The following is a 25,222-nucleotide window of genomic DNA, read 5'->3' as shown; positions in this document are numbered from 1 at the left end:
ATATGTAATTGAATGAGACTTGTTAAACAATAATCAATAATATTGAAATTAAACAAATCAATCCTACCAAAATAGTCAGCCCCCACAACTATGCCCATCAAGTTGTTTCTGGTGAGGCGGTTCGATTATGGACCATTCAATATCATCAATGTCATGTCTACCAAGGGCTGTGGCTCAGTAAGTCAAGTAAGACCTTACATTGAGATGAGAAATAGTTTGGAAATTATACATAATACATTGACATCGATAGAGAATAACGCAGTTTTCATAATGATTTCTTACTTAATATTCTTCAGTGCTTGAGCTTTTTTAAAATCAGATGCTCCAAACGGATCAAGGTAGACGATTTCATAGTTTTTGGGCTTGATCATCTAATATGAATAAAAAAATGCATTATTTCTAAATACTTAATATTTGACAAATAAATACCGAAATTATCAAATAATTATAATTTTACTTACAACCAGAACCCAATGATTACTATCCTTGTTGTAGCCGCCAATGATCATATATTTGTTTTCAAAATTTATCTAGTTATCAAATAGATTTTATGAGGAGTCTCAAGAGTAAATGAAAAACGAGAAAAGTTATCAAAGTACTACATACTTTCTTGAATAGACTATATTTGTATCGTGATTTGTTTCCTGCGACAATCGGGGTTATTATATAAGAATCAATTACCGTACAGTCATACATACTTTTTTCAGCTTCAAGGGCTAGGGCCATGTTTAGGAATTTAATTTCAAGGACCGCAATCCCTCATCGGTCAAGAGATGACTACCAGATTTGGCAACTACTGTTCTGAGTATTGGATCTTCCTTTTTGTCCAAAATACATTTGACATGAAAAAACATCATTTTTGGCACACGTATTTCATGTAGAAGAAAGAGAGAAAAAGAATTAATTTCAATTGCGACTTACATGTGCTGAACTTTACTTCCGCGTACGTCACGGTTTGTTTACTTCCGGTATATTCAGAACATGCGCAGTGCGAAACCTAACTGTCGCCGGTAGAAAAAATCGCTTACCTTTATAGTTCTTCCTTGAAATTTGCCTTAACGATTATACAACGAGCAATCTGATTGGTGCCGCCAGTTTTCGTTCGGAAAGCTGCGCATGTACCTGCGCACCCGGTCTACTGATGCAGGGGTTCGTGCCGTGGCTGAGTGTAGCGATGCCATCAGGTTCGAGTCCCTGCAGAGGGAGGAGGACGTCATTAGGAATTAATGAAATACCAGTTTCATTTATGATGAAAAAACTCAAACGAAAAGTCTGGCTTATAAAGCTATCTGCTCAGTCGAAATTGTCCAAAAAACTTTCATTTCTGCCAATAAAATTGATAATTGTGATTGATCGTTGCAAGTCAGTACCAGTTAATTACTAATCAACATGCATTTTAATAAATATGATTCCTCCTTTAGCTTTAACTTAGCTTTAACCTAGTAGAGGCTACTAGCCTATGTAGGCCTATGTATATGCGTAGGCCTAACATCCGGACAGATTGGTCGTAGGCCTATTGAATTACAACCCTCATAAACATCGTATACACCTTATTTAACAGGGATAGGTCTCTGTAGGGTGTTGAATTCGTAAAATCGATTTCATTTTCGGATTATGAAGAAAGAAATCTTTTTGTACATCGTAGCAATGTTGCCAGAATTTTATTTCAAATTTTTTGTTGAAGTTCAATCCAATGAGTCCGTTAATAAACGCAACAATTATACTTTGAGACAGTAAAGCTCAGTACCGGTAGGCCTAAAGCCATAAGGACGCGTACAACTCGATAAACTCTTCAAGCGACACAGCGAACGATCTCCTTTACCCCACGGCGAACGCTTACTCCGAATGTCAAGTGAGTCCAGCATACGGATTGGAGTGTGTTATATACTTGTATTTAGTAAATACCTTGTGTATTTGACAATGATCGGTATGTACTATAGGAAATATAGAGTATTGATAAATGGTTGAAGCCCGCGGCCGAATGATGCCTTTTATTTTGATGCCTCGTTGAAACAACAGCTTTTCTCCGCTACATTTCTTCGGCATGTTTAGTTTAGGCCTACGACTCCCCCGGTACTCTAATGATTTATCCTAGTAAATACACATAAATTTGGTAAAGAAAATTAGGTATTGTTAAACTAACTGTTTGAAGCCCGCGGCCAAATCACTGTTAGTGATAAATTTATTTGTACTTGATTTGATTGTCATGATGAGGAGAAACTCACAGCTGATCCCCGGAACGACGGCGAAGAGACACCCGTCGATTCGTCGATGTTACTGGCTCGACAGTGCTTTTAAAATCTAGAGCAGTAAATTTCTTGTATATCGGTAATATGATTTGATGAGGAAAATGGGTAATGGTTATAAATTACTGTTTGAAAACCGTGGCTGAATGTGAAGTCTTGCGGCAATAAATTAGTTTATTCACGCTTGAATAATCGAAGTGACGAGCAACCTCCTATGGATTTCGGGATGACGACTCAGAAAAACATGTCGCCTCATTGAATGGGACCCAATTTTCGATGTTTACGGCCCGACAGTGCTTTTGTTACGTTGATTTATAAAATACGCACGGAGTATTTGTAGATCGAAGTGAGCTGAAGGATATCATACGGATTGTATCGACAACAGTGGCAAGGTAATGGTAACAAAGCCTATGTTCTTTTAGTGAAAATAGTGTGACATAAGATAATAATAATAAGAAACACACGAATCTCAATAGGGTTTTCTGTGAAGTAACAGAAAACCCTAATAATTGCGTTTTTAGAACGCATGGTAAATTATATGATGTTGGTGAACAGTTTGAAATAAAAAGAATTGATTACTTGCATAGAGTTAGAGCTTATCATAATTATAAAATAATGGTTGGATTAAATTTATTTTAGAAAATAGTGAAGGTTTTTCCAAACCTTGTATACAAAGAATAAATCAATCTATTCGAATTTATCTAATTTGTATATTAGGATCACAAGTTGAAACAAGATCACCATTAGTTGGAAATGGTAATACTTCATTTGATGCGCAGAAACAATTTAAAGTTTCATTTGAAGATTCAATTCATAATGATAAAAATAGATCAATTCCAGACAATATAGTAAGATATCAAAATTATTTAGATAAATCTCATATAAGACTAAATTATTGTATAGGTCCTAATTTATTGATTATATCTAATGATTTAGTATAAAAATCAGTATATATTTTTATTATAAAATTTATTAAAAATCAGGATATAATATAAATGATAGAGGTGCTAGACTTGTACCACATTTAAAATCTTTAGATGGTGAATATTATAAACATTTGAAAGATGATTATTATATTGATTCTCTCATAAAAATAAAAATAAGATATTAGCAGAATCAACTTTGAGAAAATTAGAACAATTTAGAATTAAGAAAATAAATAATAATAATATAAGCGATGTTACAAAACAAGAATTAAATGAAAATAGAAAAGATTTAATCAAAACATTGATGAATTATTTGAAACAATTAACAATAATTTAGAAACAAAATATAACTTCCAAAACTAGTAAATTAAATTCAAGCATAGTTCAAACTGAAAATCCTTTACCGAATGTATTAATGGATGCAACAAATCAATAATTAGAAGAATTAGATATATTCTTTGATAAAGCAATTAGAGAAATTATTAGTATCAGAAATGAAGCTGATAAAATTGCGCACAATAAAATGACAAGAAATCATAGAATAAACACTTTAGAAGATGAATTATCTGAAGCAAATGAAGAATTAAAACAATTACAGTCTGACTTAGATCATCAAGTAATTGATGAAATGGAATATAGACAAAAAGAATTAAGTTTAGAAAAAGAAATTAATGATTTAAAATATAATTTAGAGAAATAAAAACAGAAATTACAACGGACACTGGAGGAACAAAATACAATAATTCAAACACCAAATCACTATTCAGACAGACACTTATATTAATGACTAGTAGTGAATAATACATTGAGTGCAAGTTACAAATCTGACAAAATAATCCACGTCATCAGACGACGCTTTATTTGGATCGAGGGACCGCTGAAATCAATCCAGACTAAGGCAGGTTTCGATTGAACGTATTCTGGATTACGAACTCTTTACTCACTTGTATTCTGGTCAAAACGAACGCACCAGAAGAGAATTCTAGGAATCAGTAATAAATCAGGCAACAACAACCTATCAAACTCTCTACCGGCCGCTTCTATTAGGTATACTGATTACACTATTCCGGAATAGGATGGGCGTATTCCGGTCGAAACGAACGCACCAGAAGAGAATTCCGGCATCGGTAAAGACCAATCAAAACCTACCAAACTCTCTACCGGTCGCTACTATCAGGTTTACAGACTATGCTATTCAGGTGGGGATCCAGCTTGCCTTCTGTGCCTTCTAGAAGGCAGTAAAAGTATTTAATTAAACGGGGAAAAAATGAAAATATTTTTTCCTGTCTGTCAGGCTTTCGAAAACGAAGCAATGAAAAATTGATTAGGGAAATTGAGTCACTCAGAGTGGCTTGTTCTTTAAACTGACAGTTCCATGGACCTTGTACATTAAGTCTTACGTCCCCATACATCGGCCTTGGTATAAGCGTAGTGCCCTTTACATGCAGAAAATCTGTAGAAGATGAAAAATAAATCCAAATTGGCCGTATTTAGGGCCATGAAAGCCCTATTTTGTCGTTGATTTTCTGTTGGAGGGTCACCAGAAACCCCCACAACAATGTTTCGCGCTTGCAGGCCTTGCATTGCCGAAGCTGCCTTTCTAAAATTAATTGTCCAATCCAATTTTCAGGTCAACCAACCCCTTCGAAGAATCCTAGATCCGCCCTTCAGATGAAGAACTAATTGTTCTTCCACAAGTGTGACTTGCTATCCAGGATCTAGCAGGGGGGGGCAAGGGGGCCCCAGGAATTTTGGAAAAGTGCCCTATTTGCAAATATTAATGTTATATCCTACAGAAATGCCATTTTTCGGGTTTTTCTGTCCCCCTAAAATTCAAATGGTCCTGCTATCTAATCGAAGAGTCGCGTGGACTGTAGCTTCAGTTCACCGCAGCGTGCACAGTGTATCCTATATATGTAGCTCATATTGTTTTAATACATAGGTTTTTTTAACTGCGCGCTATAATGCGCCACGGCATTTTGTAACAAAAAATCACGAGAAAGAAAACGAAGGAATAAATTATAAGGAGAAAGAATTTTATAGTCGTTTATATCGTTGTTTATTTGTTTCTCTGTCTCTTAAGATAAAAAAACCCACTAGAATACACGACGCCACACCTGACGATGAAGGTGAGATCGAAACGTCGTGTATTCTATATATTTTAGATTGAATAAATAAATTCTTGTTTTTATATTCTTTTTATCTGTAGATAGTGGGTTTTTGTCTTATTATCCGTTCACCACGTTTGAGTGTGGTTATCGTTCTTCTATGTCTCTTGTTTTTTTGGACTGGAAACGATCGACGAAAAACAAAGAACAAAGAGATTGAAAAGAAAGATTCGCGTTTCGACGGACGAGTTTAGATACACAACTCACGCTCTCTCGCATTCGGATTTTAGAGCGATATTCGATATACGGCGCTATTATTGCAGCTGTCAATCTGATGCCTGTACCACCCACCAAAACATTTTTCACAATTGCTGAATGTCTGTCAAAACGTTTCAGACATGATACCCTAATTCATTTTCGATGAAAAATTGATACAGAGGAAAATCATCAATTATATAATCAGTATTAGGGAGCAGAACTTTCTCCCCGTCCCTCTCCTTCTCCCTGTACCTCAACCTCTCCCTGTCCCTGTACCTCTCCCTGCTCTCCCCTCCCTGCTCTCCCTCTCCCTGTACCTCTCCCTCTCCCTGCTCTCCCCCTCCCTGCTCCCTCTCCCTGCTCTCCCCCTCCCTGCTCTCCTACTCCCTGCTCTCCCTCTCCCTGTACCTCTCCCTGCTCTCCCCTCCCTGCTCTCCCTCTCCCTGTACCTCTCCCTCTCCCTGCTCCCCCCTCCCTGCTCCCTCTCCCTGCTCTCCCCCTCCCTGCTCTCCTTCTCCCTGCTCTCCCTCTCCCTGTACCTCTCCCTCTCCCTGTACCTCTCCCTGCTCTCCCTGCGCTCCCTGTACCTCTCCCTGCTCTCCCTGTACCTTTCCCTCTCCCTGTCCCTCTCCCTGCTCTCCCTGTACCTCTCCCTGCTCTCCCTCTCCCTGTACTTCTCCCTGCTCTCCCCCTCCCTGCTCTCCTTCTCCCTGTCCCTGTCCCTGTCCCTGTCCCTGTACCTCTCCCTCTCCCTCTCCCTCTCCCTGCGCACCCTCTCCCTGTACCTCTCCCTCTCCCTCTCCCTGCGCTCCCTCTCCCTGTACCTCTCCCTCTCCCTCTATAAGTAAGCCCCTGGGTTAAAGTTGATACCAGTCCGAAAAACTGGCCCTCGGTCTTTATTGAATAAAATTTACCAAGGGTTGTTTAATTATATTATGTGAAAACGTTTTAATGCAGAGGTTCGCTTGGTAATGATCGATTTGATTCTGGCAGAGTTACGATTGCGTAGACCATATTTTCACAGACGATTTGCTAGCTCTAGACTATAAAGTAAATATCCTGCACACACACATTGAGAACAAGGACAATTCGCAGGGACTCGTGTTTGCTCAAAGATAAAATGTCGAAATGCAATAACAACTTCGTTTTTTCAATCACTCAAATCACCAGATTCACAGAGCTCACTGAACTGCGTTTATATTGAAACTATAGTGGCATCAGACCACAGTGCTTCACTGCGTAAGGGCCGAACCCCAAAAATTATAGAAACCTAGAATGAAAAAGAGGTCCCCATAAATGTTGTCATAATTCTACAAATGGGATAGGTAACGAATTTCGGTTATATATAACGATATCCATAATTGGTCCTGAGAGACAGATTGATGATGAATTCCCTGGACTTTTTTAGTAAGGGGAGGAGGACCAAACACGGACCGGGGGATTCCCTTCACGGGCTCAGATTTACTGGCATACCTGTACCGGGACACCCCTCCTTTCTAAAGGTTTGATTATTTCAAAAGTTAGGTTGGTATATGTGGGGCGGAAACCATTTGAATTTGAATGCGTAGCATAAGATGCTGGCCTAAAAATAAAAAAGCACTTAGGATTTCCCCTGGATTTATGCGCTTTATACTATAGGATATAGCGGACATTTTCGATTAGTGGTCTGCGCTCTTTACGATTTAGGGGGATTTGATAACAGAGGAGGCTGAATCTCAATGTTCAGTGAAATTGCAATGCGCAGTGGAAGACCCCTTTTGCGCGTAATCTCGAACTCAAGCGGGTACAGATCAGTCGGCAGGAAAGATATTCAATAGATTTTAACGCAGGCTTAAACTGCAAATAACCCTCTTTAACCTCTGTGAAGATAAGATATATAGCTTCAAGAGATACTTAGATATATCAAAATTAATGGATATTGCGGTTTCTTATACGCACGGTTAAGATATGCGGTCCTTGGTTTCACATCGTCACTGTTCTCAATTATTACGTTCAAAAATTCCAAGAATCGCCAGCAAATATCTACATTTCATTTCCTTTAAAATGCTGTATAACTTAAGTTCATCGAGCAAGGGGCTGCAGAACTATTCAATCTAAACTTACGTTTTAAAAATGAGCGCAAATCATCGCAACAATGGGGACCTCGAGGGACCGCCACAAAATGGCGCCTAGAAACTTCTTTATTACATAATAAATTCACACACGACTATATGGATTGTGTAAAAAAACGGCTTCTGTGTCAATGTTTTTGCCCCGATCGTCAACACAGTCGCATAGTCAACGAAAGAACGGCAAATATAAAATGCTAATATTTGACTGCTGAATATCGATTTTGTAAGATTTGAATAAATAAGGCATAAGCGCGATATCTGCAGTTATTCTACAAACTGTTGTTTGAAGATGGCGAACTGTCGCATCGCGCTTCTGTCCCTCCTCATCCTGGGTAAGTACCGGTATATTTTGTAACTTCCTGAAAAACTCCTTCCAACTGTTTCTCAGTGATTTAAGCTTTATGGCATAATTGATATTACAGTCGGGAACCTCGTTACAGCGAACCGATGCCCGATGAATCGTTGTTTCCGAGTTCGTTTTGTATAACGAGGTTCTACTGTATCATTTTTATTCATCGTAACCTCCATAAAGTATGGTGGCTTATTCGGGCCATGTAAAAAAAATCACGAATGGTGCAAATTTTTTTTTACAGAAGCCTAAAAGTCGTTTTATCGCGCGATAAATCGAACTTTTTCGTTTTCTTGCCACGTTAAAACGAAAAATAGCGCGATAAAACGAAAATTACCGCGATAAAACGAGAAAAAGTCGTTTTATTGCGCGATAAAACGACTTTTAAGCGTCAGCAAAAAAAATTTGTAACGTTTGTGATTTTTTTATTACATGGCCCGAATCAGCCACCATAATAAAGACATGTTTAAAAGTCTACTTCGTTAGGACACTTTTCCTTCTGATAAGTCCGATCTTCCGACTTACGCTAGTTTCACTATATTCTAACACATATGAGATTCAGGTTTCAGTTTCACTTGTGACGCGTGTGACCCGTTGAAGATAATTGATGTACCCGCAAACGGGTTTCGTATACTCGAAATCGTCGCCGCTGACTTCCTTAAAAACACGACATGTCGATGGGTAATCCGACCCCAAAATCCGAACCAAGTACGTGTAGTAAATTTCTTTTCTTTGAAATTTGTTTTTTAAGTTACATCGATCCCCGATAGCCAACCCTGCTTAACGCCAAGGGTTTCCCGTTGATGTACCGTATACGGACTTGACGCCGGTGACGTCGTTTAAACCAGGCCCGTGCCGGGTTCGGAGGTAGCGAGCGAATCCCCCTGAAATTTTCTAAGTGCCCTTCAAAAAGTCAGTGTCAAAAAATTTGGGTCAAGATTTTTCAACCAGGTATTTCAACCAACGATTTACGAAATGTCTATAGTTGATGTTTCATGTTTTTTCATTAATCTAAACTGAGGTTGAATCGAAATTCTGTTTCATATTTCGATTCGTCCGATTTATGAAAGTTCTAGCCGCGACGAATTTCATTTTGTCGTTTTCCATTCCATATACAGATGCTTACTTACGATGTCAAACGTATGAAACTAAATCGTACGGGAAACTGCGATAACGATTACGTTAAGATCGACAGGGACTTCAAAACCACTGATTACCCGTTCAGACACAGAATGTGCAGCCGTTTTCAGGGAGGGTTTCCACGTACCTTAGATACGACAAGTCGCGAGTTCACCGTCGAATTCAAAACTCCTCCCGATCATGCGTACGCAAGTCACGGTAGAGGAGCGCAAATTATATTCACATCAAGAGGTATATATATATATATATATATATATATATATATATATATATATATATATATATATATATATATATATATATATATATATATATATATATATATATATATATATATATATATATATATATATATATATATATATATATATATATGAATGAACTACGTATGACCCTTGGCAGTCTTCGTGCCGAAAAGTCCACGACTGACCATCATTCAATTGAAAATGAAAAAACCACAATCATGAAGAAAAACTATGAGATAGTTTTGAAAATGGATAGAATTGAGACTACGTACCTGCTTTCTTCTTGCTCATAGAAAGTCTAAACGTCACTACTCTCTTAGTTTTGAAAATGGCTCATAAAACTAAGTCTTAACGTCACTACTCTGTTAGTATTTCCAAATGTCTCATAAAATTAAGTCTAAACGCCACTCTACTCTCTTAGTTTTACAAAAGGGCTCACTGGATTGAGTCGAAACCACTACTCTTAGTTTCTCAAAAAGGATCGAATTGAGTCTAAACGTCACCACTCTCTTAGTTTTGAAAATGGCTCACTGGATTGAGTCGAAACGTCACTACTCTCTTAGTTTTGAAAATAGCTCATATAATTGAGTCGAAACGTCATTACTCTCTTAGTTTACGTCATGATTTCCGGTTTCTTCTTCAATTGAATATGGTAGTTACTTGTCTACCGTCTGAAACCAAGTCTCTGCCGGTAACTTTTCAAAACGTCCCTAAACTCATCGCTTTTTCCTTTGACAATTTTCAGTGGAAGGATGGTCGGCAGGACCAATATTAGTTGAGGGAGAATATTCGCTCGATATCCCAGCTGATCAATTCACCTCTTCGACGGTCTGGCATTTCGTAGCAGATAACCCAGATAATGTAACTTCATCAAAAAGTCTTTTCACTTTTATAAAATCGCCTTGAATTACTTACCTTTACTCAAACACACTCCGCATATTGTTACAGTCAACCTCCAGTCAGAAAAATTATTTCATTTTTGTCCGGTGATAGAAACAAACTTGAAACAAATAAACTTCATCTAACTCCGAAATGGCCAAGTCGGATTTCTTTACCGGACAAAAATGAAATAATTTTTCTGACTGGACGTTGACTGTAACAATATGCAGAGTGTGTTTGAGTTGTAAATAGTTCGAATATTACACTTTTTCCATTCAGAAACTGAAGTTCAAAGTCAATGAACTGGGCAGTATTCCCTGTAATGCCGTAGCCGTAGGTAATTATCGCATACACCCGTACATTAGAATGACGAACACTTCTGATGATCGCCCATCCTACCGACGACCGAAGTATTGCGGCAAACTGGACGAACCTGGCGCCTTACGCGACTTGCTGACCGACCGGGCACCGTCGTATGAGTGGTTTCTTCAGAAATCTGGTACTTATCGGCTGAAGATGCAGTTAACGGCTACGGGTAAGTTATTGATAGTAGTTCAAGGGCGGATCTAGGGCCCTATCTCGAGGGGGAATTGTATAAGGGCACTCACTGGGGGAGGGCACTTTCTAATCAAGGCAAAAAAGGGCACTTAACATCAACCTAGTGGTTTTCAGGGGCACTTACTACGCCAAATCATGCCAACCGATTTAGATAAAGCTCGACGGTAGTCCAGAACCCTCGGATAAGCCCCCCCCCCTGGATCCGCCTCTGTAATAAGAAAGTTTCGATGATTTGAGATGCAGGTGTGCGGGCGAGTGTGGTTACTGCAGCTATTGGAGTGCCCGCTTGCGACTCTTCCACAGTATTACGAAATAAGAAGGGTAAATTCTGCATAAGGTACCAGTATACGGCCACTGACCAAAACAGGTGCCAGTGTGGCATCATCCTCTACTTGATCAAATTCTGTAGGTAGGCCAATAGTTATAGTGAAGATAAGATCTTGTTGTAGTATTATACGTTTATTTAGTCGGACATTCAAAAGGGCACATTGGGGGACCCTCTCAGGGCCGTCGGAAGGAAAATTTCAGTGGGGCGGCTATTGTTTATATTGTTGATCTGATAAAGTTTGTGAGTGCCGCGCATCTGTATTTCAAAAGAGTCTAGGGGTCCTCCCCCAAATTCTGTTCGATTTTCCCAAGCTCTGAGATTGATTCTGAGTGAATCTGGATATGAAAATCATGATATTCATTACGAGAGGAAAGAACATGAAAAAAATATTTTTAGTTTAGCACGCCCCCGTTCCGACGGCCCTGCCTCTTCAATGGCCACTATTGCGGACGGCCTGGTGCCTTTGACCACAGTAAAGATGTCAGTTGAGTTGTGCTGGTGCTAGCTGAATGGTGATGGTGCTCGCTGAATGGGAAAAACTGGGTGGTTTCGTTTGACCGAGCGTCCGCTCTCGCCCGAAATTAGTGGACATATTGGGCAGTTAATCGAAGACTTATATCATTTCTATTTTTCTATCGTTAAAAAGGTTCAGCACCAGCGTTACATTCGAGCTGTAAAACAGACCCGGTTATCATATTTGTTGAAGATGTTTACACGTTGATAATGCCTCGAGACATAATAAAAGCAAAAGCAAAAACCCTGGCTATGTTCGTGTGTCGATGGATCATTCGACCTAAGAACCCAACAAAGGTATGGTGTACAATAGATTTCGTATTTCCGAACAACACAGATTTTTGTTGGGTTTTTGACGCTGAAAAACCATTAAAGTAATGTTTATTTACATTGATAACTGCTGTGCGCTATTTAAGGGGTTCTGTTCGAGTAGATGCGCAAGCTACGTAATCGATATTGACGTTTCAAAATAAAAATTATTACATCGCAAATTTTGGCATCTATTTTCTAACGAAACAAATATTCCATGACTATTTCTTTTCTATATGATAAATTTTCACGTCTTTTTGATACTCAGTTTTTGAGAGGATGTGCACTACGTCATCAATATCGGGGTAAAACTGCATTGTTCGCCGATCATATGTCTGAAATTGGTTTGCTCGATCTAACTTCATTTCATGCGGGTATGCTTGATGTACCAACATACTTGAATGTAGCCTACACACTTGTCCACTTTACAGAAATTGAATTATGTGATCGAAACGCTCGATGTTGCGTATATAGAAAGCGGTATTTCGCCGACTTATCCGCGGAACTACGAATACGTGAGCATCTTCCCAGATTACTTCAGCGCCAGGAAACCGAAGATTACCGGCTCCATGGACGGTAAGAGGCAAGTCATTGACGGTTCAGACGCTGATCTTCGGTCCGCGACTCCCGCTGAACGATGGACTGTCGTTTATTATTATCGGGCTCGCTTCGGTGAACTCGAGGGATTGAAAGTCAAATTCACTACAAGCGATTGATCGAATTTCGGAAAACATCGCGACTTGAAAGTTTCACGAATATTATCTAGCTATTTCAGTAGTTCGCGCGTGACGTCACAGCGCGTCATATTGGCCTTCAGGCCAAACTTAAAAAGTAAACTGTCCTTACTACAGTCAATCACGGCCAATTTGACGCGTTGAGAGCTACTGGGACTGTCACTATTCAACTTGTAGCAAGTCATATGGTGTCAATTTAAGCAGGGATTACACTTCCCTGAGTTATTAGTAACTCTAGTGCTTGTCGAGAGAATAAACTTTATCTCGTCATCTTAATTCGTTGTTCATTGTAATTTGATTCTATTATCTTCGTTGTGGCTTCTGATTCATTTTGTTAATCCGCGACACGATACCTACCACGTGACTTCCGGGTACTCAGTTTGAGGAACATTCACGCAGTCCTGGCAGTGGCTGTATCCACAGTGATCTACGTTGCTCTACGATCCTAGTGTTATACCCACCTGTGGTACATCAGACACTAAGGATCTTGGTGAAAAGGAACATCGACACAGAACCTGTTACCAGGGGTCACTTCCAGGACAGCCAGGGCTTCGAATTCGATTTTAAGACCCAAAACCATTTTTTTCTATATCTAATCTAACGAGTCGAGACAGTCTAAGTTCATCATTGTTCTTTAGCCAATTTACGTAACAACCTAGGTAAAAAACCCACGATGATAAGAAAAACTAAATGATCATTTTGTGTGGTTTCGACACAATTTTGTGGGTCATTTTCAAAAACTGATCAACTTCGAACAAAAACCAATTTTGGAACAATCTAACAGTACCGCTCGTAAGACCAGTACAAGACCGTTTTAGTTCTATAGCTAACTAAACAGCATTTAAGACTCCAGTTTAAACTCATTTAAGTTCCATACATTCAACAACTAACAACATAAGACTGACTATGCTAGTGGTGCCTTGATCTTACACATGACATTGAATGACGTAAATTAAAACAACTAAAACTATGAGTGACCCGATAAGATACGGTACAAACTTGGTGAGAGCCTGGGTTTCATCGGAGGTTTTTCATTATCATACGGACCAATCAGGACAGAAGCTCCCAAGTCCTTCAAATTTGAGGCCAGTGCCCATTACTGACGAAACAAAGTTTATCGACTGACATGATTTTTAATGATTTCACGATAGGATTGCTTTAAGTAGCTTACATCTTCACTCAGACAAATCGTTGTTACGCGCGACCTACACTTTCAACGCGAACGCTCATCGCTGTGCCGCAGTTAACAAACTAATACTAAATATAGCTGTATAGCAGCGATAACGGGTTTCTGCCTAACTGTTTCATATATCGCACTGGGAAGCGTCATCGAAATAATTCTACAGTTCATAACATATGACTTATTTCCAAGAAGCGCAACTTGGGTCAACAATATGCTGGATATTTGGATCCAGCTACATACAAGGGCTACCACGTAAAAAAGTATCGATGTACCAAAATGGCTTAACCGAAGATATGGTTCTTTCAAAGTCTCCTGGTGGCAGTTGCATGAACTAGTATGTCGCACATGCTCTCCTTGCGCGTTTTGGCCCATAATTATGTTAATACTACCGGTAGTTTGGTCTACTTTTATGCATCATCAATTTGTTAAGTGAGGAATTTGCATTCAGAAATTAACAACGATTTTTAGAAAATGTTTTTTCTTGTTTTCATTTATTGGTGACAGTTTACATATTGTACATATGTTTGAACTATAACAACTTTGAAAACGACCTTACAACGTATATTCAATGAAAATTATATTAACTATAATTTACTTTAATCACAAAGAGGGAATTATATAGGTAATAAAATTATTGCATTGTCGGGATTCGAACACGATGTGACATCGACGTCTTTGAAGTTAAGGTAATGTTGAGTTCATCTGCCGAACTGAAGATGGTACAAAATGGCGGCGATAGATGAAACAAAACAGGAAATGACGGATTGGGACTTATATCAGTCCGATTACGTGATTTGCGAAAATAAAATGGCGGCTTTTTGAATCGCTCATATATGAATCAGATAGCGAGAATTGACGTGTCCGGACTAATGTGAGTCCGAATCCGTGATTTGCGGTTGAGTTAACGTTCAAGGCCGTCCGGTTAATTTTAGGCTTTTCGGGGTGCACTTTTATCAATGGATGACGATTCTTTGCGTTATTCTTGTCGCTGTTTTAAGACCCGGTAATTATGCGGGATTAATTCATAATAGATTACTATACGCAAATTCGAAATGGCCAGGCGCTGAGTTATGTTTCTGACAGAATTGAAAATTACGTTTATAAGCTGTTGGTAGTCGAATCTGAGAGGAGTTACACTTAATGAAAAATTTTTGGCTGGAAAGTGGAAAATTTATAATAATAATAATAATAATCAACAGAATTACAAGAGGGTTTCTGCGAAAACAGCAGAAACCCTAATAATCAGGCTACAAAACGGATCGCTAATGCAATTAATGATGATAAAACAAGTATTTCCAGTCATGTATATATCAGACTCATCTCTAAAATCTCGATGCTATCAGTAAATCAGCCGTGTGGCTAACACGGAAGTAAATTTATGCATTTTGAAACCAGAGGTTCGTCAGATATCTTGATGCAACGTAACCTTATGCACGGGATATCAAAACTAGATGAATCATCGAACACATCGCACACAATAAATCGTTATGTCATACACCTTGAATATCAGTATTCGCGCTACAAATGATATCAACCTATTCAATCGTGCCGACATTTTGTTTGTGAAATAACGCGCACCAGCTGATCCACCTCGTTCAATGTTATAACGTCATGATGGAAGTCAAAACCGGGTCAACACAAATTAAACATAACCGAGATTTTCGGGGTTTTTTTCTTTGAATGCCGAACAAAGCATCGTATCTTTGCGATCTTAAGTTCTTCCGTCGCAAATAGCATTGAATTTTCACATGTGTTATTTTGGACATTTAAAGTCGCTGCATGGAAAAAACGTGCTCAAATAAATCGAATTTTTGAAACTTTTTGGCAAATTTCTCAAAAAACTATGAAACCCACGGCTTTCATCTTTGCGCACCATAAAGAAAAAATCAATTAAGGGATATATTTCTGCTTTATCCGTTCAATTCGTCCATTAGTAGTGAAATTATTGGCTACTGAAATTGCGTTTGAGTTTGCTAAAAATAGCTTTGAGCGTAGTGTATTAAGCATACGAATGATTATCGATCGGACCGTTGACATAGGCTCGCTGACGCGAGCCAAAAACGAGGATTTGCAGGCCTAATAGCGATACTTGCATCGTAATAAATGCATTCTATTCAATCACACAACATCTTGGTATTTGTAAATCGGTTTAAGTGATGCGCGATGTTTTGCATAAACGATGTCTCATTAAAAAATTTCTTTAACTGTTTGTTTTCCACAACTTTAAACTGAATTCACCGATGTCACCGACACTTTATTCCCAGAGAGAATATTCTGGTTGCTTGAGAACTTCTTTCGCGATCTTCAGAAATTTCTCATATTGTTCTGCAAATAAAAAATCATCACGTTATTGGACGTTACCTCTATTTTAACTCCCAATTCCAAGTATATTCTTATACTAAGCGCAAGGACTCTTTCAAGTCATCAATTTTATTATGATTACAACTAATATCTGATCTGATAAGGCTAGGCTTTAAATTACAAAGGATCCGATTATATGATATTTCAAAGCTTGGTTGGCTCTGTCAACCCTCGCTTGATTTGTCTATGGACGAACATGATATTCTGTCGTCAGTGGAAGACTGTATTTGTAATAGTCGGCGCCGGATCTTGCACTATACTGGATATTGATTTGAATATCCATAAACTCAGTGACTGTGAATCTGTATTTTTTCATATTTTCATGGTTATGAAGAAAATATTATAACTGAGATTTAGTGTAATTTTTGTTTGTATTGTAGTTAATTGCTTCGATAATTTACCGCGAGAAAAATAAAGATGATGGACTAAAATGAGTTGATTACGTAATTTCTAGTCATCGGTTACTACACAATTGTCCGTAACGGTATATCTCTATGCCATTAGATCTAAGATCAACAAACCTTCATAAGTAGGTGCACGAACGTACACCATACCAATAATAGTGCCAACCTTATCTCCAACGTACGTCACCTGGCACTCCGGGTCCAACCAAGTTTGTACTTCCGGGTATTGTTTCATCGCTTCAAAATCAAGTAGATTTTTCATCTTATCCGTTGTGAATGTCGCCAACATTCCCGTCATACAATGGTGACCATTTCGAGTGGGAGTTCTGGGAATGATTCCTCTATTTACGTCCAGAAGCGCCTCGAAGGAATCGCCATTACTCAGACAGCTCCTGTACATGGGCGAAATGTTACTCGTAATTCTGTGGTTTACTTCTATCAATTTGATTCCCCCGTCCGCCATGAGACACATCTCTGTAGTGAAAAACTGATTATTGAATCCATGATCAATCATTCTCTGGACGATAATGTCGCATATTTTCCAGATCTCTCGCTGAACATCTTCTGCTAGCCTGGAAGGGCATGTCATATTCGACATTACGATGGGATTGCTTTTCCAAAAGTTACAGTCAACGATATCCCAGTGAATTATCTGCCCAGAAGCGACCAGTCCCTCGGCGAAAAAGAAATTGGTATAATCTTTGAATTCCTCTACTATCAGCGCATCTTCAGGACAGGGAGCTCCTACCTTCGATAGAAACCCGTCATTGAAGCGTTCCCATTTCTTCTCTAACTTTAAAGTCTCGTAAATCTCCAGGTGTCGTCGCAGATCATCCACACTCTTAATTTCTATCGCACCGACGGAATGAGTGCCCGAACACGGCTTCACAAAACACGGAAATCCTATTTGATTGAGAACATCATGTATTTCGGTAGGTGCAGCATCATACCTCAATAACCGATAATTAATTCCACCTTGTTCTTTGGCGAAATACAAACGAGTGTAATATTTATGTAAAGCGATCGCTACTGATTTCAATGATGGTCCAGGTAGCTGAGGTAACCTTTCACAGATTGCAGCACTGATTATAGCCGCAATATCACGTAGTCCTAGGACACCAGTTATTTGTTCATTCTTCACTATATCGATACATCTCTCTGTGAAATCAAATATATCTTCATCTGCTGAACGAATTATATTCATAAAATCGTAACGTTCCTTCACATCTTCTCTTAAACCATCGATGCAGATTTTCGATGTTCCTACATCCATCGCTTCGTTGGAGATTATTGCAATTTTCGTCTTCGACATTTCGATTCGATCCACGTTGATAGCAAGCGATGTTATAGAGTGAGAGAGATAGAGAAATGTAGAGATTCAGTATTCAACTGTTAGTACGCACCTGACACGAATCGTAACACACACACACATAGTATATAATATGCTTTCTATACACGACTGTGGCATATATACTGTTAGTGTATTGTGTAATATCTCAGCGGCCGTTACGTGAAAAAAAAAACGATAATTGAGGTTCACGTACTATATATAGAAAACACAACGTCACATGTCATTACACTGTACACTTTGTCACAAAACCGATCGTGTGGCCTGAACCCGTGTTCAGACAACTCACAACTGGTGATTAACTGGACCTGTTTTTAAGGACTGGGTGTCAAATTTAACCCGGTGGTAACTCCGTTCATTTCAAGCGAGTTAACCCCCAGGTTAAGTTAGGCCAGCTGTGCTGTTAAATGGAGTTCATTAGTCCAGGGGAGTCAGTCAAAAAAAAACTTTATTGTAGGTTCTGGCGCCTTTGTGCGAGCATGCTGCGGTCCCGGTTTTTCCTCATATCTATATATTTCTGTAGTATGTCCGCACAACAGGGAGTGAGAATATTATACAGTGTTTATGCGTGCACCAATATTTATTCTAAATCGGCTGCGTGTGGATTCTGTGTGATTCTGTGTCCTCGTCGTCAATCAATTTTCATTCGAGCCAATAGAATGGAGATCTTGATGACTGACTATAACGCGGTCTCTGAAAATACGAAATGTAAATTGAACAGAAAACGGTCTAACAGTGAATCAGAGTTTACTCGCTCAAACTTACAGGCCTTCGACTGAACCGACAAAATTTCGTTCTAATAAATGAAGTCGCTTCGAGTTCGGTGACAGTTGTCTCTGCCTCTGCTCCAAATCTAGACTAGTTAGATCCGGTTCTGGTGACGTCATCAGTCGAGTGTCGTTCGCCATATATCTCCATGGTAACAGCATGATAAACGAACTGACCAGAATGACCGTTCCCGCCAGGTAGAAGGAGGTGTGATAATTTCCGGTGTGGTCGAATAGTAGACCTTCAAATAATCAATGTGCATGATTCAATATGAGCCTTGCACCCTCTGTGTTGATTCTAAAATTGTGGAACTGAATGATGATTACCCGCGATCGGGGCCCCGCTAAAGAACCCGATACCGTTTGTTATTAGTAAAACTCCATACGTCGACGAAAGTGCCTCCAAACCGGCATAGTCAACGAGAAGAGCTGGTAGTAGAGCGCCACCTATAGCCGATATACTCAAACCAGCGGTCGAAGCGTACGCCATTAAATATGGTAATTTAGTCGGTAACAATGGTAACGATACGGTAACTATTCCGCCAATGCCCAGTGAGATAATATACAAAACGTGTTCCGATATAGCGGGGTGGTTTGCCAGTATTCCGAATCCGAATTTGCCGAATAGATTCATCGATCCCATGACGGTGAAGAGCCAGGCGCTCTTGTCCGGATCGATACCGGCTGCGATTTTAGCGTATGCGATTAAATGAACGTAAATAATGGAAAATCCGAGCGTCGCCAACACGTTATTTAAACATAAAACGAGGAATCTTTTATTTGTGAACATTTCGCCATGAAACGCTTTCGGTTTAGTCTGCCCAGAAGGCCGATTACGACAAGTCTGGCCAGTAGTCCGAATCTGACTAGTCCCATCAGTATTCGGATTCAGACCACTTTCATCCACGCTATGTTTGCCATCGCTATCAGCTGCTGCCGAGTTCAAAAAGGTAACTTTTTCATCCAGTTTATCACCACAGTTCGTCCGCTCGATCACGTGGTTTTTACTCGTTTTCCCATTCGGTTGATTTTCTCGTAGTTCGGACGTTGGCCGGTAGATGGCACCGCAAGCGGTTACGTTCAGCGCCAGGGCACCGGAAATGAACATCGCTCCTGTGAATGAGGAGAAAAGCATACGTACTCGTTAGTTCATATATGTACCGCAAGGGAAGAAAATTTGAGATTTGACTTTTCAAAAAATTTGAGAAGAAAATCAAACTCGAACCCTATGGATTGACTGATCTCTATCTATCTTTCATACCTTTCCAACCGTAAGCATTGATGAGCGCTTGTAAAAGAGGGGGAAAGATAAAGCTACCCAGTCCGCCCCCGGATGACGCTAGACCCATAGCAAAGTTACGTTTCTTATCGAAGTATTCAGCAACTACGCAGCTACCTGGAACTACCGTCAAACCAAAACCTAAACCTGAAATTTAAAAATAGAAAAGTCTTATCAAAAAAATCAATAAGAGGTAGAAATGGGATTCGAACCCACTCGGTCACGCTGTGCACGCGTGGTAACGGATTCAGATGAGCGCGCGTGACGTTGCCTTACCGGTTATTAACCCGTATGTTATCATTAACCAGACGAGACTGGACGCGAACATGGATGAAATGAGTCCAACAGCGGCAATAAAACCGGCCACCATCACTACTATCCGGTTACCAAATCGATGTGCCAATATACTCGACAATGGGCCCAGAAAAAAACTACAAATACAATTCTACATCATTTCGTCTGATTTGTAATGTTTTATTGGAACTGAATGGATCGAGGCCGGTTATTACCTGGTTGCGTTTGCCAGCGACCCTACGATTGACGTCATGCCGCTACTGCGCTGAAATTCCTCTTTAAAAACCACGTATAGAATACCGGTCGTAGTGGTGAGACCGTACGAGAAAATACGCAGCGAAAACGAGGCGAATACGACCATCCAGGCCCAACCTGTATCCTTCTTCATACTTACCGGCCACCAGCGAATCAATTCATGATCAATGAGTTGAGATTTTTAGAATACAATCTCCGATCCTACAATAAATCGAAAATAAATACGATATGTTCTGTTAGATGTGTGAGAATGTCTGCAACGTTGCATACATTATCCGGTTGTTATAACATGAACTGATTTTATCATAGAATGTTCAGACTTTGATAAGCGTTGCAGAATTGTACAGTTACAAATTGATATAAACACTACTGAATTCAAATACATGTAATCCTGAAAACTTTGAATAGCCGACGATGTTAATCGAATAACGCTATCGGGTAAGTTCACACTGCCATGAGTTCATACCGAGTACCTATAAATAATGAATATAAACCTTAGAAAACCACGATCTAATATCAATTCCCCGACAAAATATTTATATGTAAGTAGATTAGTTACACTATTACTATTCAACAAATGAAACCGTGTTTCTCATCACCGCGCGCGTCAGAAAAATCATCATCCTTGCTTGCCAAGGTTTGATTGCCGCCCGCTGAAGCTCCTGCCAACACAAAACCTGGCCGCAACCACTTCAATGGTCTATAGGCGCTTTTACGAAACTGAATCTTTGTAAATCGATTTAAGCTTCACGTTTACGGCACGCGGTTTAGTGAATCGGGTTTGGTAAATCAACTCGTTTATGGACGCGGTTTAGTAAATTGATTTATTAAATCGACGTAACTTGCTCGGCGAGCAAGTTAGTGGCGATTTAGTCATTGAAATCCAACATGGCGTCCTCTTCGACCGCGGGCTTAAGACCATCATCTATCAATAATTATTATTATTAATGATGATCGTAAATGAGTCGAATCGATTCGACTCATTTACGAAAAACGATTCGATTAACTAAACCTTTTGTTTTCCGACATCGAATTTCGGATTTAGCTAAACCGAATCAGATTCAATTTCGTAAAAGCGCTATATAACATCGCACACGCGATTCCTTGGGCGGACAGGTTCCCGCTCGGCGGCACCCAACAGTCTAGCCAATCAGACCGTGGGCGCCGGGCTGGAACCAGTCCCCCCCCCCCCAAGAAAATGTGGCGATGTAATAGACAACAATGAATGGTTTGCGGCCAGGGTTTATACAGGCGTGAGCTTCAGTGGGCGGCAAATCAAACCGTCCTGGCAAGCGAGGATAGAAAATCTTATTTCGTATCTTATTTCATATATGTATATTTGTATACATACGCCCGCATACTGTGTTCTTATTTGGCAAGTCTTAGACTGAAGAAAATGGTAGCAACCACCCGAAATATTTCTAGCATTTTAGATAAATTCATTTATTGTGGGATTACGAAAATCGGGTTAGTTAAGTGAAATGAGCACTCCCGCTAGTGTGTTACTTTATACTTCCATCCGCATCAATAAATCGGCGTTGTTATCTCTTTTCAATTTTTCGTGCTTGGAAATTGAATAGCAATTTTGAATGGCCTAACAACTAGTATTGAGCATAGTAAAATACATACTGTACGAGCGTGTTATTCCTGATCCCTGCTGGTAACTGGTCCTACGGGTCCCGATCCGCGGGTCCTTAGAATGCTGGTTCTACTGATCCTTGATGGTTTTCTACTTATCACTGCTGGTCCTACTGGTCCCTGCTGGTCGGTACCGTTCTCTGCTGATCCTACTTAAACGTATCACTGCGTGTTCTACTTGTCCCTGCATTGGTGCATATGCAGTTCCTAAATGTCAGTTGCAAGTAAATATTCGTAGCCTACGAGTATGATATATAAGTACAAAATAAAACTGGAGTGGACGTTAAAAATGTAAGGTACAAGTTTGGTTTTACAAGTCTTAATTATTGTGTCAACAAGGACATTTACGCCTTAACCCATATTCTATGAATACAATTGGGATATCAAAACGCACTCTCCACATGCAATTAAGAATCGAATGACGATAGGTAAAACACAATATCCGTGTTGACGCGATGAGGAGAGAATCCCACAATGATAATAAAAAGTCCGAAAATGAAACTTCGAGATAGTAGTTTATTCAACGTTTCGACTATATCCTAATAGTCATCTTCCATTATTCCTGAAGATGACTATTAGGATATAGTCGAAACGTTGAATAAACTACTATCTCGAAGTTTCATTTTCGGACTTTTTATTATCATTGTGGGATTCTCTCCTCAAGAATCGAATGATCACATTCTAGGGCCTACGATTTACAAAATTCATCGATCCAATTGTTCACAGTATACGTACGTAGTGCTATAGATTTTTGTCTATTACAAATGTCGCCCACAAAGAACAGAAATGAAAGTGACGCAATCAGCAATCAGAACGATGAATACTTAATACGTACGTACAACACGGGTCTATACCGGTACTGTTATAGTGACTTGAGATCGAGCGATAAAACGTATAATATACTCACCTCAGCTGGACTGGACGTAGGTCACTTGATTACGTTATCACCTACTTTATTAATCGTCGTGTATTTAAACTGCACTGATCTTTGATACATGAATTACACGTACGAATGCTCAGTCAGTATAGACTCAGTATAGAGATTTCTCTATTGCCAATGTTGGTTGTTCTCGCTATAAACTGATCGATACGTTACATGACGCTGTCGATTCACTGTACAGCTCATTGCGGCGGCAGCTCTGAAGCGGGGAAGGTGCAGTCAAAATGAAAATGATGGTGCCGAAACTTCTGCCTGTACTACGTGCTACGTCTAGCCCCAGTGTGTGGTTGCCATATGGGCAATAATTTTGTAATTAATTGATTGAATTATTCGTTGTCTTATCTATGGCATGGAAATACTGTCAAAATTAGAATAGAATTTTTGACACGTCAAATGACGCGTCAAATTCACTTATTCAAAACTGTATCTCATTTCATAATGCATTCAATAAAGATCTATATGGTCCAGAGGGTTTGGGTTGTTTCTCAGTGACAGAAAAGATTTTGCACCAACTAGTGAGGTTGGGCTGTAAAGATTTTTTGCCAACTAGTGATGTTGGACAGAAAAAATTTTGTGGCAAGCAATGGCTAAAGGGTTAATGGTTGTGCTAGCTAAGTATATGGCTAGCGAGGCCGGTAACATTTTTGTCTAGAATGTATTACACGTAGTTTGGTTTTAGTTTTAGTATGTCTTATTATTAACAGCGAATACTGCTCACAAATTTTACATTTTTACACTCACATTTTATTATTGTTATTATTGAGATATCTCGGGCTGCTATACACTTGTATTATAGTTAGCTTTTATCATTATTATCTGATCCACTGCATGTGCACTAAATTGCCCCAGGTTGAACATGCACTGTGGTAGTCTACCATCAAGAAGCAGCTGCCTGATTGTTTAGACCTGTATTTGTATATCTATCGTTTACATACACAAGTCAAGTTTTCTCATGACTTTGTAAGTTTAGGGAAGAGAGGTTTGCTGTTAAGCCTATAAGCTTGTTTGGAAATATCTAGACGTCTTCCCATCCCCCCTCTCTCTCTCCCTCTCCCCCTCCCCCTCTCCCTCTCCCTCTCCCTCTCCCTCTCCCTCTCCCTCTCCCTCTCCCTCTCCCTCTCCCTCTCCCTCTCCCTCTCCCTCTCCCTCTCCCTCTCCCTCTCCCTCTCCCTCTCCCTCTTCCTCTCCCTCTCCCTCTCCCTCCCTCCCTCTCCCTCTCCCTCTCCCTCTCCCTCTCCCTCCCTCTCCCTCTCCCTCTCCCTCCCTCCCTCTCCCTCCCTCTCCCTCTCCCTCCCTCTCCCTCTCCCTCTCCCTCCCTCCCTCCCTCCCTCCCTGAAGCATCTAAGATGGAAACTATGATACGAAAAATATTTGAGAATAACTTACATTCAAATGCATTTTTGTCTATGAATTAATTTTGATTAATATTTGATCATAATTTATTCTTTATAAGTTATTAATTTCATATGAATCATAATCTGACTCTTTGATATCGGTCTGTGAATATGTTAACTTTTCATGTTAAAGTTTTAAATGTGATGACATCATCAAAATGTCACGTGACTGTCCCAACTTTCTGGCTGGCACAACTCTGAAGGCGTTTCATCCCTTGTGATTTTATATAGTAAAGTGTGACGACCGTCTGATGATGATCCTTAACGATAACGACCAATTGTTTATCGGAACCTTATAGCGGATAAATAAACAACATCAACACGAGGTATTTCTGTGATATTTTGAATTTATTCGCAGTTCATATTTAGCGCCATTCTCGCGAGAGTATCAACAACCCGGAAATAAAATCCAAGCCCATTGCCAAACCCCTGTGTATACAGGGGGAGTTGATGTCACTGGGGAAACGGATAGTTTCTCAGTGACATCAGCGACACCAATGTAATTATCTGACAATACACAGTTTGCCTGAAGACTCGGTGGACGTTGTGGCTGGATAGACCCTCACGTTTCCCCTCTGGGTGTTGACTTACGATCCGCTTTTTTGGCTCCCTCCCACCTCCCCCTATCTCTTTCTTTCTTGCCTCCATGTAAATT

At 39.7% G+C, this 25,222-nt stretch overlaps 3 protein-coding genes and 1 long non-coding RNA gene across 7 annotated transcripts; 1 reads left to right on the top strand and 3 right to left on the bottom strand.

Moving 5' to 3' along the window:
* Positions 1 to 91: 91 nt before the first annotated feature.
* LOC141911332 (uncharacterized) lies at positions 92 to 819 on the bottom strand. The gene is made up of 4 exons (XR_012620017.1): positions 699 to 819; positions 462 to 530; positions 283 to 371; positions 92 to 193 (listed from the first exon to the last, which is right to left on the bottom strand). It is a non-coding gene; the product is annotated as an uncharacterized LOC141911332 (long non-coding RNA).
* Positions 820 to 7,927: 7,108 nt separating this feature from the next.
* LOC141911062 (uncharacterized) lies at positions 7,928 to 12,951 on the top strand. The gene is made up of 7 exons (XM_074802023.1): positions 7,928 to 7,981; positions 8,561 to 8,706; positions 9,117 to 9,369; positions 10,129 to 10,244; positions 10,542 to 10,797; positions 11,795 to 11,958; positions 12,402 to 12,951. The coding sequence occupies exons 1-7, from the start codon at positions 7,939 to 7,941 to the stop codon at positions 12,684 to 12,686; spliced, it is 1,263 nt and encodes a 420-aa protein (XP_074658124.1). The 5' UTR covers positions 7,928 to 7,938; the 3' UTR covers positions 12,687 to 12,951.
* A 1,387-nt stretch (positions 12,952 to 14,338) lies between these two features.
* Positions 14,339 to 18,103, bottom strand: LOC141911013 (uncharacterized). Its single transcript, XM_074801956.1, has 2 exons — positions 16,770 to 18,103; positions 14,339 to 16,212 (listed from the first exon to the last, which is right to left on the bottom strand). Exons 1-2 carry the CDS (start codon positions 17,962 to 17,964, stop codon positions 16,142 to 16,144), a joined length of 1,266 nt encoding a protein of 421 aa, XP_074658057.1. The 5' UTR covers positions 17,965 to 18,103; the 3' UTR covers positions 14,339 to 16,141.
* Positions 18,104 to 18,231: 128 nt separating this feature from the next.
* On the bottom strand, positions 18,232 to 23,249 carry LOC141911012 (monocarboxylate transporter 12-B-like). Of its 4 annotated transcripts, none has more exons than XM_074801954.1 (8): positions 23,141 to 23,249; positions 22,225 to 22,417; positions 20,556 to 20,796; positions 20,323 to 20,477; positions 20,029 to 20,193; positions 19,095 to 19,880; positions 18,766 to 19,009; positions 18,232 to 18,693 (listed from the first exon to the last, which is right to left on the bottom strand). In XM_074801954.1, the coding sequence occupies exons 3-8, from the start codon at positions 20,726 to 20,728 to the stop codon at positions 18,636 to 18,638; spliced, it is 1,581 nt and encodes a 526-aa protein (XP_074658055.1). In that variant the 5' UTR covers positions 20,729 to 20,796; positions 22,225 to 22,417; positions 23,141 to 23,249; the 3' UTR covers positions 18,232 to 18,635. The 4 variants fall into 4 exon arrangements, with proteins under 4 accessions (XP_074658055.1, XP_074658052.1, XP_074658054.1 ...); XM_074801951.1 differs by having other exon boundaries at positions 22,225 to 22,440; positions 23,141 to 23,234; XM_074801953.1 differs by having other exon boundaries at positions 22,225 to 22,440; positions 22,969 to 23,208.
* Positions 23,250 to 25,222: the final 1,973 nt, after the last annotated feature.

The sequence above is a fragment of the Tubulanus polymorphus genome, chromosome 9 (assembly GCF_964204645.1).
Source record: "Tubulanus polymorphus chromosome 9, tnTubPoly1.2, whole genome shotgun sequence".
Lineage (NCBI taxonomy): Eukaryota > Metazoa > Nemertea > Palaeonemertea > Tubulaniformes > Tubulanidae > Tubulanus > Tubulanus polymorphus.
The sequence above is the reverse complement of the archived record's forward strand: the minus strand, read 5'-3'. Positions and strand labels throughout refer to the sequence as shown.